General features: G+C 33.1%; 1 protein-coding gene across 1 annotated transcript in view; it reads left to right on the top strand.

Moving 5' to 3' along the window:
* Positions 1–13581, top strand: part of LOC115227081 (sodium- and chloride-dependent glycine transporter 1) — a 58957-nt gene extending 45376 nt beyond the window's left edge. Inside the window, exons 10-14 of the mRNA XM_029798010.2 lie at positions 6494–6625; positions 7148–7247; positions 7908–8008; positions 8835–9002; positions 12210–13581. Coding sequence (XP_029653870.1) covers positions 6494–6625; positions 7148–7247; positions 7908–8008; positions 8835–9002; positions 12210–12416 — 708 coding nt within the window. The 3' untranslated portion in view covers positions 12417–13581. The remainder of the gene's footprint in view (positions 1–6493; positions 6626–7147; positions 7248–7907; positions 8009–8834; positions 9003–12209) is intronic.
* The last annotated feature ends 1419 nt before the right edge of the window (positions 13582–15000 follow it).

The following is a 15000-nucleotide window of genomic DNA, read 5'->3' as shown; positions in this document are numbered from 1 at the left end:
TATGTGTATATATGCATACACATACACTCACAGATTATATACATGATCATATAAACATACATTCATACAACTGTATGTGCACATGCTTTTTCATGTTAACACACTTTGAACAAAATCTATTAAGTTATAATTATGTGTGTGTGTATGTATATATATATTCTGTTGTGTCTGGGCAGAGTCATTTTCTTTTTGTGCCTTATAATATAACACGCTCACTGGGAAAATTTCCACTTTTTTTTTCTTATTTTTATTTTCCTAAAATTTTCGTTGCGTCTTGCAACCTTTTCGATAGTTTTGACTCAAAACTACTCAAAACTCTCCCCAGACACAACAGAATATGCTTCAACACACGAACTCACATAAAGAATCTTGCAAACCAAATCCCAAAACGAAATATATATATATAGTTCAATGGATAGAATGTAAAACAAATATGTGAGAATGTGTACATAGATGTGTGTGTGTGTGTGTGTGTGTGTATGCATGTACACACATACAAGAGCGGGCTGACTATGAAGGGGTGATGTTAGAGCTGTGAAATCTTCATGCAGTACTTTCAACCCTTATTAATAATTGAATTCTTTCTATGCAGATAAACTGACATCTGATTGTTCAAAGTAGACTTCAAAAGTAACTGGTAGCAACAGCAAATATATCATCATCACTGCAATACTGGTTCCCAGCTAAGTGTTTTTTCATGTTGGCAAACAGATGATAGATGGGACCAAATCAGGAGGGTGATCAACCAGTTCAAAACTACAGTCATGCATAGCTGCATTGAAAGCTAAGATTTATATACTGGAGCATTGACCTGATGAAACAAGACCCCATTTGTCAGTTTTCCTGGACGTTTTGTCTTAATAGCCTTCCATAACTACCTCAGGAAGTTATCAGAGCACTCTCCATTAATGATGTGGCCCTTTTGAAGATAGTCAATAAATGCAATACCTTTTGCATGCAAAAAAAACTGAGGCCGTAACCTTCCCAGCTGAAGAGATGTGTTTCCACTGCATAGTTTGTGTCTTTGTCTCTTGCACAAAGTGATGAAGCCAACATTCATCCTGGATTAGGAAACATTCAAGGAAACCAGCTGTGGAATCTGCGAGGAACAATATCAGATTTTGCTGTGATGTGATCAGCAGGTGTTAGAAGACACCCATCAAGCTCATTGTGCAGAATATTCTCATCTTTCTCAAGGGAAAATGCTAATAGCATTGGCTGTTTGATTTATAGTCAGTTGCCTGTCATGTAGTGAGCACAATCAATATTTTCTTCAGTGGTGGCAGTTTCAGGGCATCCTGACCTTGGGTTGTATTTACGACACTCCATTCCCCTCCTAAATTCAGCTGCCCATTTTTGCAGTTGATAAAACTAGAGCATCATCCTCTAATGTAGCAACTATATCAGCATATGTTCTTAGGGACTAAATCTGTAAATACTTGTTAACACCACAATGCTAAATTTTGTCCATTTTCAAGAGCAGTCATTACTAGTTACTTTAAAATCTTCTTTGAATGATCAGATGTGAATTTACCTGGAAAGAAACAATGCAGTTATTAATAAGAAGGGTTGAAATTAATGCATACAAGATTTTACAGCTTTAACATCACTCCTTCATAGTCAGCCTATGGACGTTTCTGCCCACTCTTGTGAGTGTGTGTATATATATGTGTGTGTGTGTATATATATATACACACACACACATATACGTACGTACACACGTGTGTGTGTGTGTATGTACATGTATTAAGGATGTACTAAGAGAAAGGCTTTTCATTTAGTTTTCTTTCACTCAGTTCAGTCCACATGGGCACTCTGCCCTTTATAGAGTAGCATCAGCTTTACCAAGAAATTTTCTGTCATCTCTTGGATTTTTGCCTGTTTTTTGTTTGTGTTCTTGTTCTGATTTTTTTCGTTTCTTCTTATCTTTTTATTTTGGTTAGTTTCAATTATTTTCAATATTATTACTATGATGATTAAGACTATTATTATTATTATTATTATTATTATTATTATTATATATTATTATTATTATTATTATATTATTATTATTATATTATTATTATTATTATTATTACTACTACAGTCTTGCTACTTTTTTATTTATTTAGGTCTTACAATCTTAGGCGAGTATATACATACATATATATATATATATATATGTATATATATATATATATATACCTATTTTTTTCCTATTATATAACTTTTTTTCTTTTTAATGTTATGTGCCTAGTGCTGGTGATTGATCTTGATCTGTGCAATTAACTTTTCTCTGATTTCACATTCTCAAGGCCAGTTTCAAATCCCCAACCAGCTGAACGGCAGCATATCACTGATGGATTGAAGCTGAAGGCTGGCTAGGTTAAATTTTTTTTTTCCATAATTGTATGTTCTGTTTGCTTTCAATATCCTTTTACAATAACTATCGTCAATAACATTAATTGTAGATAACTTTATTTTTCTTCTTTGGAACTAGTTTTAATTTTTTTTTTTCATCTTACCTTCATTGATATTGCAAATAGGTGTAAGGTAACATAGGAATGAAAGCTAATTAGAACTATTTATGAACACTTGCTATGCAATAATTGCATTTGGTGAAATTATCAGATATTATATTATTCATTTATAGAATGTAGCCTCATGGCTAAAATTGATTCCATAACTTGAATGCTGCAATGAAAAAGCATTCAGTTGTTTATAAGAAAGTTGTTTCTTTAAGTCATATATATAAATATCCAACCTTGTAAAAATAACACAATATATAAATTCTGAGGCATCACCAAGGCAATCATCCTATCTAAACTGCAATATTGATTTTGATTTAAAGACATTTGAGTTATTATTGTTGTGTTGTTAGCTGGCAGAACTGTTGCCATGCTGGACAAAATGCTTAAAAGCATTTTTCCAACTTTACATTCTGAGTTCAAATCCCTCTGGGAATGACTTTCCCTTTTCATCCTATCAGGGTTGATAAAATAAGTACCAGTTGAGTACTAGGGTTGATCTAACCAGCTCCCCTAAAATTTTTGGCCTTGTGCCAAAATTTAAAACCATTATTCTTAATACATATACATACATATAAGATGAAAACTTCCAAGGGCAATCTTAAACTTAAGTTACTAGGAGACTCTTTTTAAAGCTGCACCCTTGTCCAGAGTGAAGAGCCTCACTCAAGAATACTGTAAAATTTCTCATCCATAAAATGTTTGAGAAGTATTTTAAAATTTCTTGTGTAGAAAATTCTCATTATAGTTTACATTTCTTGTTTGAACTGTGTCAAACAGCAAGAGAAATATCTATCTGACTACATCTGGTAATTTTACATCAGCCTTCCTTTTTTTTTTGTTTAAGGTAAATTCTCTGAAATGTGAGCTGCTTTTAAAGGTTTTGAAAGGTCACACCTTTAAACCTGTAGGGAGTGAAGGGTGAGGTGGGGTCAAATCAATTTAGGAAACTGTTGTTATTGATGAAGGTACTTTTTCTGTTTTATTTTATCTTTTTTTTTATAAATAGAAAACAAAATTCTTATAATTTATTCAACATTCAACTACAATGAAGTTTGTATTTGGCTAAAAATGAAAATTTACTCAATTTATTTTGTCCAAACTTTTAGGGTTTTGCAGGGTTTTTTTGGCAAAATTCAAATATTTCATTCTTTTAGGTAAAGTAAATCAAAATTTGAAGACTATAATTTTAATTTTATGATGATTACATTCTTAATATTGATTTTGTTGAGAGCAGAAACATTGACACATGGTTTCTTTCAGTTTGGGGACTGGATACTATACAGTATCTAGTTAAATACCTCATGCTTGTATGTTCAAATTTTGCTGTGGTTGATTTTACCTTTCAGCCTATCAGTATGGTTGGATAAGATAATACCAGTGATATATACTGGAAGTCTATTCCATTGATTAAATTTGCTCTCTTATACAAAACAGTATTTCTGCTTAGTGAATAGCAATGTTAATACTATTCTGAATATAACAAAATTTGGCAAAAATCTTTCCTTTTTTTTTATATTTATATATATTTAGCTGTAATCAACTTTTAGTAAATATTTTTTTAAAACTAATTAAAGAATTGTTTGCACTTTGAGTATTTAGCCAAATGGAACACCATTGTAGTGTTAAGTTCAGTTGAAAATTGCACATAAAGTGGCCACTTATACTATGTACAATTTCACTGAAAAATAGTTTTTCTAGGTCTATGTAAAAGGTCTTGGAAGCAAACAACATACAACTGATAGCTTTAAATACACAAAACCATGTACAAGGTAAAACAATCTATTCATGTTTAACAGGTTTAATCTTTCACATTCTTTTAACTCTACAGGGAATGCTCACAAATATTATAATATAGCCAATCTAAATATATCCCCAAATTTACATATATGTGAACATATACATATCTATGAATACAAATAAGCATACATATAAACATACATATATATGTATATTAACATACATATATATGTATGTTAATATGTATATATATGTATTAACATACATATATATGAATATTAACAGACATATATATGTATATATATTTATTTATATATATTAACATGTATATATATATATATGTATATATATATTAAGATACATATATATGTATATTAACATACATATATATGTGTGTGTGTATATATATATATATATATTTATTTATATATATTTACATGTGTATGGGTATATATTTGTGTGTGCATGTATATATATATGTATGTATATATGTATGTCTATATATGTATGTATTTATATGTATGTGCGTATATATATATATATATATGTATGTATATGTATTTGTATATATATGTATATGTATATATGTATATGTATATATATACATATATATTATATATATATATATATATTATATGTATGAAGAAAAGTTTTTTATAAAGATTTTGGAGTAATTTAACTTTTATAATAATTATCATAATTGGAAATTACTATTATTTTCTGTAAATCATATTTTGTTAAATATATTTGGCTTGAAGAAGAATTTGGTTTTGGAAATATATTTATTTGTGAGCAAATATCTCATCAAATTACACATATGAATTTCATTTTGTATGGCCTATGAAAACCTTGCTGACATTATAAATTTTCCTAAATAATTATTTCATACTTTTCAAACAATAAATAAGTATTATATTCATCATTTATAAAATATAAGTGAGCAAATTCACACAATTTTATATAAATTTATACTCCAAAATGTTAATATGATTTAAATCAGTCTACAATGTTTTCATATGGTAATATACAATAAAGCTGTTGAATAAAAGTTAAGCCAACCATATTAGGCTCTCTATATAAAATAGTAGATATACATAGTTTATAAGCCAAACCCCTCCCTTCACATTCATTAAACCATTATATTTTAAATAGTTTATATTATAAGAAAGATTAGATTATATAATTACAACCCTTTGTTTCTCTATTAATGTATAATCAGAATGAATATGCATTTATTTTCATATTTCAAATGATTTGGGTGGGGTAGTTACAGAGCATTAATTTTCATTACATAACTAAAAACTAAATAATATATTCCATTTTTTTCCTTGGGCCAATATAACATGTTTTGAACCAGATCATTAATCATTATTTTAAAAGAAAAGAAAATAAACAAAGGTAGATGTTTAATGAGCTAAAATTATATACACAAATTTTATATTTTTTCATTAGATTTTTAATTTTTATTTTTTATAGTAATGTTCCTTTAATTTTCCAAAATCATCCCAAATTCTAAAGTTGACATGGTTTGCTTAGCTTCTAATTTTCTATTTGAGCAAGGAAAATAGAATTAATATTCCATAATTTTTAAAGTAATGTGTACTAATAAACACGCTTCATTTTTATTCCATATTATAATATTCCAATTCCAAGATATTGTGTGTGCACCTGTATGTGTGGGAGTGTGTGTGGTTGTATGACACATGGTATATATATTTGTGTGTGTGTGTATGTGTATATAGATATAGTATGTATATATAATGCATATACATATTATATATCTGTAATGCATATAGTAATATATATGACATTTAATACTTTTATATATATACAGATACGTACATACACGACACATCATGCCATGTATATTACATGTGCATACACAAACCCACATGCATGAAGACTGTACTCCAGTATGTGCCTCAGTCATTGTGACTAAAACAAAACTAAAGACACGCACATACATATCTTTTTAATAATTGGAATTAAAAATTTGTATTTCCCCAACTCGGAAACCTTTCAGGCAAAATTTTTACTTCATATTTTTATTCCTCTTCATCTTTGACAGTAAATTATTTTAGAAAAAATTTTCCTTGGTCATAAGCTTTTTTAAAACATCAAGTTGTTTTGAAAAGGTTTTCCAAAACCTGTATTTTACATGTATAATTACAGTTATTGTTTTCACAGTTTATTTTTTTTACAAGTCTAGACAGATTAATTTTCAATATTATATTCCTTCTGTTCAGTTTGGTATGTTCGAAACGATGACCAGTGCCTTTATTGATGAATTCCCAGAATTATTGGCCAAAAGAAAGGTTCTCTTCACTGCTGCCATTTGCTTCGTGGAGTTTCTATGTGGCATTCCCTTTGTTACACAAGTAAGAATATTTTCTGTGATTTTCATGAAACGAAATGGAGTAAGACTATAGTTTTTTGAGCCAATTAAGCTCATTTTTATAGATGGAAGGGAAAATTTAGATAAACTAGTCAACAAAAATTGTAATCTTCTAACCATCCCAGATACTTAGACATTAACCATTTTTCTTCTTCATCATTATATCTCAAGACCCAACAAGTGAGTTTCTACATGTCACTGTACCTGCTGGAAATAACAGTTAAATCCTATGCAGATCATAACTTATCTTTATATTGTATAATGTTGTCTTGGATTCCCAACACATAGGTAAAATATGGGATGTTTATGGCTGGTATGCTTTTTATTATGGTAAAAGATTTGCTTGATTAGAGATGACTTGGGTTTAAACAACAAGAACTATATCTCTACCATGTTCATCACCACCATCATAACTATTATTCCTACTATCACCATTTTTTACTACCACCACTAATGCATCACTTCATATTACCTGTTTTAAATTTGGTTCTGTATTCTCCAACAGGGTGGAATTTACCTGCTACAAGTCGTTGATTGGTACTGCTCCACATTTTCCCTGATGATTCTTTCCTTGACTGAATGTGTGGTCATTTCTTGGATTTATGGTATGTTCTTAATCTATCACTCTACTGTTCCAATTTCAAATTTTATCTATGTCAACTTTTCTATCCTCTCATGGGATACTATATTTTGTAACCAATTCAGGTTAGGGGTTGTGTAGTGTTGAATTTCAGTTTGCAACTACATGGAATTAGATTCAATCTCTCTGAGTGGTACCTTGAACCAGTATCTTCAACCAGTGTATGAACTAACAAGTGAGCCACTTTGTAATTGACTGGTACTTCGTTTATATCAGTCCCAGAATTAGGAAAAGGCAAAGCTGAGCCAGTCAGATCATTAAATATGTCACTGAATAATGGTTTCAAATTTTGGCACAAGGCCAGCAATTTGGGGTGGCGGGGAGTAAGTCGATTACATCAAGCCCAGTACTCAACAGATAAATATTTTATTGACTCCAAAAGGATGAAAGACAAAGTTGACCCTTTCAGTATTTGAATTCATGCTAAGCATTTTTACAGGCATGGTCACAAATCTGCCAGCTTTCCTCCCTATTAATGATAATAATAATAATAATAATCCATTCTACTATAGGCACAAGGCTGAAACTTTGTGGAAGGGGCTAGTTGATTACATTAACCCCTGTGCTCTACTACTACTTAAAAGCTGTTCGTCAATTGTTCATGTTTATTTTGTACTTTCAACAGGTGCTGACCGTTTCTACAATGACATCACTTTGATGATTGGTTATAAACCCTGTGTGTGGTGGAAAATCTCATGGCGTTTCATTACTCCTACTATTACCCTGGTAAGTTTTTTTATAGGCTCAATCCTTTTACTTAAAACCTTATCCAATGAGGGAGCATTGTGTGTGAGTGTGTTATCCACTTCACCTACTAGAAATAACATCCAAACCACCTTACCATCTCTCACACTCTGTTTTTGATTCCCTCTCTCTCCCTCCCTGAGAATTGACTGTGATATGCTGTAAGGGAGTTGTAGAGGACCACTCAGAGCATCCCTTTCCCTCCAAGAAGTGGAAGTAGATTGCGCTAGAGATTAATAACACCTATTCATCTAACAAACTGAAATATTGCAAATTTAAAAGAATCTTAGCTCTTACATTCTGACCTCCTTCACATACACTACATCATTGTTAATCATAAATAACACCCATAATGTCAATCTTGCTGTTAACTTATTCCATTTTAGATGGAGAGTGCTTTCCATATTATACGGGCTGTACCAATCAAAGTATTTCTTTTGTAGTTCACAGAGATTGGAGTTACCAGGAAGTTGCTTAATATACTCATCTCCCGTCTTTATCATTCCCATCACACCAATATTACGATAATAATCGTAGTATTAAGCTTCCACATTTTTGTGATTTCAATTTGCAGATCTTTATAGTGAGAAAGCTTTTCATATTCCTTTCTCGAGACATTTTGAACTTGTGGGATGGGCATATCTATTAACAGACAAGTTGTTCTTGATCACAGTGTCTGGTCGATTGGAGTCAATTTTTCTGTCTGTTTGTATCAATATTATTATTATCATCACATTTGAAAGTTTTTAATTTAAACTGTATCATCACCTTCACTAACCCTAATTTATCCTTTTTTCACCCTTTTCAGTTAGTGTGGCTGTTCAGTATTAGCAAATTGAGCCCAGTAACATATGGAGACTATACATACCCAACATGGTCAGTTGTCCTTGGCTGGATTCTTGGAATGGTATCACTGGTTCCTCTACCTGCTGTGATGATTTCCCAAATATTCAAGACAAAGGGAACCTTTATTGAGGTAAGAAACAGTTAGATCTGCTTTATTGGGCATCTGTGATACTGTGAACATGCCAGTGTATGTATGGTAGACTTCTCCAACAAGAACAATGTATATCTGAGTGTTCAGTTGTTTATTACACAGACACATCTATCCTTTATGCAGTTCTCAGGTATAATCAACATGATACAATGTGACAAAACTGGACCTTTGAATTACAAGTACAATCTATCTATTGGGCTACTACTTTAACTTTAGTGATTTAATACATTACTACTTTATTCTTTAGAGTGTGCTTCTTATTCAGATATATGATATATTGACAATCAATATTTATATATATTGTCATATATCTGAATGAAACACACACTCTAAAGAATAAAGCAGTAAAGTATTAAATCACTAAAGTGATACAGTGATCAATGGTTTCACATCCATGAAAGCCACAACCTTGTGGACAGCTCTATACAAAAACAAATTTTACTCTTCACCTTGCAGAGGTGGAGAAATGCTACAGTCAATTGATCAAACAACTATCAGAGACAAAAAAAAAAACGTTAGTGAAGACGAGTTGTCTCTCCTAGACTAGTGATTAATTGGCAGTGGGGATTTATTTCATAAGGTCTCTTACGAGCCTAATCAGCAAACATAGAATCCCAGTTTTGCAAGAGGTAGCGCTTGAAATGGATACATTCACTAGCATAGCTAGAGTGTGTGCCACCCACGGCAACTCTTATACGTTTGCCGCCCCCAGACACCAAAAAAAAACACGTTGCCTACAGCAGGATGGAAAGTGCCACATGGAATGGACCACCCCTACCTCCCTTCCAAAGCTACACTAGTAGATACATCTTGCGAATATTTCTTTACAAGTGTTCCGCAAGCCAGGCTTTTGGCTCGCTCAGTGATGCAGATTTTCCAGTACCCACTCCTGTTAGCATAGGGGCCTAGTTGTTCTAAGATCTTCCACCTGATATCATATAGGATCCATTGATCTTTGAGGTGCCAAACATGGCTGGCCAGGGACATGACAAAATGTCTTTCTGGGACCCTGAAGGTTGCAGGGGCATCACTTGAAATCTGCGAAGCTGAACAGATAGCAATTAGCCTAGGTATAGTGGACAGAGTAGAGATCTTAACCAAGAGAAATTTCTTTATCACAATAAAAGACCACAAGCAGAACTTTGCCTCTAACCCCAAATGCCACCTGATCAACACAGCCAAATCCGAGATTGGCCAGGCAAGAAAGCATATCCTGAGGAAGATTAATGACAACATAAGGAGGGTCACCAGCCTCTCTCTATGGCACAGCACCAATGAAGTGACCTCATGGTTTAATGCTAAGGTTAGGTTTACACAGTTCGACATTGTCAAGTTTTACCCATCAATGTCAAATGGGTTGCTGATTAAGGCACTTTCTTTTGCTAAGGGCTTAACATATTTTAATGAGAGAGATATTAGCATTATCATGCATGCCAGGAAGACAGAGCTGTTCAACAAAGATTCAAGCAATCTGACCCCGAGGGCATCTTCAATGTGGCTATAGAAGCCTACAACATTGCCGACATCTGCAATCTTATTGGACTATATATCCTGGACACCTTAGGAAAGAAATTCCCTTTGGTCCTCTTTGGTCTCTACAAAGATGATGCCCTAGCCATCTCTAGAGGAGCTAACAGGCACATGCTAGATAGACTTGGAAACGACCTAATTAGCGCCCTAGGCTCCATGGACTCGAGATCACCATTGAGACTAATCTCACCACTGTAGACTTCCTATGTTACTTTAGAGCCGAGCTCTGGTACAACAGGCCCTATAACAAGCCAAGCAAGAGACTGTCCTATGTTAACACAGCCTCCTGCTACCCCCACCTCCCCATTGTGAAGAGTGTCATCAAGAGGATCTTAAATCTATCCCGTAGCCAAGATATCTTCGATACCACCACCCCCTACTACAACAAGGGGCTGGTCTTAGTGGGTTTAAGGACCACAGCTCCTACATGCCAGGCCCTAGCTCCTGGAAAATGAAGTGCTGCCAAAACATTGTTTGGTTTCCCTACCTTCTCACTCAATGTCAAGACTTGTGTGGGAAGGATATTCCTCAGATTAATAGACAAGCACTTCACACAGACACAGAGATACAGACATTTGTTCAACAGACACAATGTAAGGGTCTTCTTTAGTTGTGTGCCCAACATAACAAGTATTTTAGCTAACACCCACAAAACACTGCTGGAGGCAGGTTGCTCTTGCAGGGTGTACAATGACTATCCAGTAAGGGACTGATGCGAGGCCGAAGGAGTCATCGACAAGGCTACGGTGACACCTAGACCTGGCAACCACAGTAGCAACAATGTACCATCCAACAAATATGATGGCATTGGAGGTGGTGACAGTGGCAGAAACACCAGCTTGGACACCAACGACCCCAATACCAACACCACAGCCAGGGTGGATGACCAGTCCAGCACCAACAACACCGAGGAGGTAACCAGCAACTCCAGTACCAACACCTCAGCCAAGGAGGATGACCAGACCAGTACCAATGACAAGGAAGTGACAGGCCCTGCACCATTAGTCACTCTATGACCAGATTTTAACTTTAGTGATTTAATACTTCACTGCTCTATTTTTTAGAGTGTGCTTCTTATTCCGATATGATATATTGCTTGAAAACATCTGGCCAAAGAAAATCCACCTCAACAAATTCCATCCAACCCATGTGAGCAATGAAAAGGGGATGCTAGAAAGCTATATATTTATGTATGTTGGCATACATATATATCTATGAAGGGCTTCTACACAGTTTCTGTCTATGAAATTAACTGACAAGGCATTGATCAGCCCAGTACTATAGTAAAACACACTTGCCAAATCTTCTGCGCAATGGGATTGAACCCAAATCAATGTGGTTGCAAAGTGAGCTTCTTAACCACCAACCATGTCTGTGCCTATAGCCATGTTATTATCATTATTGCAAATGTCATTGAGCAAGAAGGTCTAAGCAAACAAATCCCACAGCCCAGTTTCGGGTTTTTAATTGGAACCTCCTCACTTGTCACGATAATGTCCCTTGGAAGTAACAATGAAGTACTTAGGGTTGATGCAATAGACTGTTCTTCCCACCAAAAATAAATTTGTGGCCGTGTACCTAAGCTAAGAATCAATATTATCATCATCATTAGTATATTGTTTATTACATCTGCCTTATTTTCATTTCATTTTTCAGCGCGTAAAGAAACTGATACACCCAGATCCAAAATGGGGACCATCTCTCCCTCAGTACCGAGAACAATACATTGCATCTCTGAGTTTCAGTGAGAGACAACGAATGCTCCGTCACATCATGGAAAACGAGAAAGATGGACCTCATAACATGTCAGTAATTGGAGAGCATGCAAAAATGTTGCAGCTGCAATTGGATTCTGTATGCTGATGAAAGAAAGAAACAGATGCACACAATCAAGCAAAAATCCAAATTTAAAATGTTAAGAAAATATCAAATACATTTATCTATATTTGTATATATGTGGATAAATATATGAATGTAGAAGCAACACCTCAAGAATGATATCTAAACATCTTTAAATATATTTTAAACAAATTATATGTAAACCAGTACAAGTTGGGTTCTTGCCTGCATCGTGTGGTTACAAAGTACAGAAATCACAATGATCTCCTTGTTCTGATCTGAGTTGCCAGTACACAAAACAAAAACAAGGATTTGGTCTAGATTTTTTCTGTATTTCTTCTCCAGCAACAACCTGAACTGCCTCATCCAGATCAAGTCAGTCAGCTGAGTGAACTATAAGAATTCTATTTCTGTGGTTCAAAAAATGCTGTGAATGATGAACAAGGGTGACAGGCATTATCAACGATAATCTGTTGAGAACATTTTATGAATCTCCCTCACCAGGTTTTAAACATGACTGGTGAACACTTCAACCGAAATACTTTGTGCCCCTCCTTCAACAACTTGCACTAGGGGATATCTCATTACAGAGTGTATTTCACAGAACAATATCGTGCATTTTTTTAAAATAAATGATATTTGATGTGTTAAAACAGAGAAAACAATCGAGAAACATTCTTAGTGTTATTAACAACAATATCATAACTATTATTAGTGATATACCTTTTAGCCAGGAGCACTGAAATTATGAAAGAAGAAAAGCTTGAACTATCAGATAGAAACTTACTTTTCTTAAGTTTAATCAATTCTTTTAAATATTTCCAAGTGAATGTCTTTTCCTTTTTCTTTCTTTACTTAAAAAAATAGCAAGGCACATATTTGAAATATCTGAAAGATTTACTTTTCATTAGTCATTGCTTAAGATATTTCAAAACATTAGCTTTAGAAATATACTTGTATATCTTTAAAAAAAAAACTCAAAAGAATCACAGGCTTATAAGCTTTAAATAGCTTCTAGATGAATTAGATTTTTTTAAACTTTTACTAATAATATATTAACTCCCACAACAAAAATGTGTTATCCCCTAAGTCTCTCTTCTTCCTTTATTTGTCTGTCTCTCTATTACTATTTCTCTACAGTAATTTTCTCAAAGACAGGATAGAAACAGCATATGATAATGATTTTAAACCAAAAAAAAATTGAGACATTAATTAGTGATGCTATAAAAAAATGTATAAAACTTTCCAATAAAAAGATTAGAATTTAGACATGAAATTGTGAAAATATTTCTGTCTGAAATATCAACTTGGGAATTACTCTTGTCTCTGAGAGACTGAGCTTTTGTTCTGTTGAGCAGAACTTGATACAATGAAAATCAACATACATACAAGCAGACATAAAAACATACATAAGTACAGATGAATACATAAATATCTTTATAATTTTTTCACACACCATCAGCCACCCCTAAACACAAACCCTGATTACTATTATCAGGGAATCCAGAATCCTTCTCTTCCAACTTTTAAAAAAGCACAATTTCACAATATAGCTGCTGTGCAACGGTCCAAAGTAAATATACATATATATATATATATACACACCCCTACATCAAATAAACAACATTCTGAAAATATATTTATCCCTCCTGTATCTTTTTAATTTAGTCTTCATCTGTATATATAAAACATTTTTCTTTTTATCTTTTTCATGTATATATTTTGGGTTATTTTCTACAAATTTTTCTTTTGTTTTTTCTCTTTTTTTTCTACTATTCGCATTTCTCTCAGGAAAACTACAAATAGCGTTCCATCATACACTCAAAAAGACAAATAAGTATATTCAAATACATACACACAACATATACAAATACATATAATCAAAATTATATACACCAGGTATTTACATTAATATTTACATTCTATTTTAAAAAATACACACATATGCATATCTCATGACACTGTGAACTCTGTATGGTGCACATAGTCTGATATAACTACATTGTAGATTAGTCATATACAAAAGCATATATTTAGTTAAAGAAATCATATGTTTCATTGCAAAGTTGTTTAAAAAATCTTGCAATTTCACACATACACACACTTACGTGTGTGTGTGTGTTTGTATATATACATACATATATATATATATATGTATATGATACCAGTAGCAGACATAGCTATGTGGTTTTATGTTATATGTACAGACATTTATAGAGTATTTAGCTTCTTACAATATATAATTCAATAAGTAGGTGATTTACATCTGTAAAACTTGCTGAATCTGACACAGTATCTATTAGGAGAAATATGTGTGCAGTAATGGTACATAGAGTGTTCTAAAGATTCAGACACATAGTTTAAAGTAGCAAAAAGTATTACAAAGTGCAAAATAGCCTAAACTTTCAAAAATATTTAGTTAACTTAAACACATGGGTGAGATGTATGTATGTGTGTGGGGGCAGGGTGGCAGAGACATCATAGTGAAACAGTAAATAAATTCTTAGACAATCCTAAGTACAGTCAGATTGGTTTACATTTCCAGCTGATGCTGTTTCATCTATGTTGTTGGTGCTATGTATAAATTATGTAAATGCCACAATTCCCT

The sequence above is a fragment of the Octopus sinensis genome, unplaced genomic scaffold (genome assembly GCF_006345805.1).
Source record: "Octopus sinensis unplaced genomic scaffold, ASM634580v1 Contig01638, whole genome shotgun sequence".
NCBI lineage: Eukaryota > Metazoa > Mollusca > Cephalopoda > Octopoda > Octopodidae > Octopus > Octopus sinensis.
Note: the sequence above shows the minus strand (reverse complement) of the source record. Positions and strands in the feature narration are given on the sequence as shown.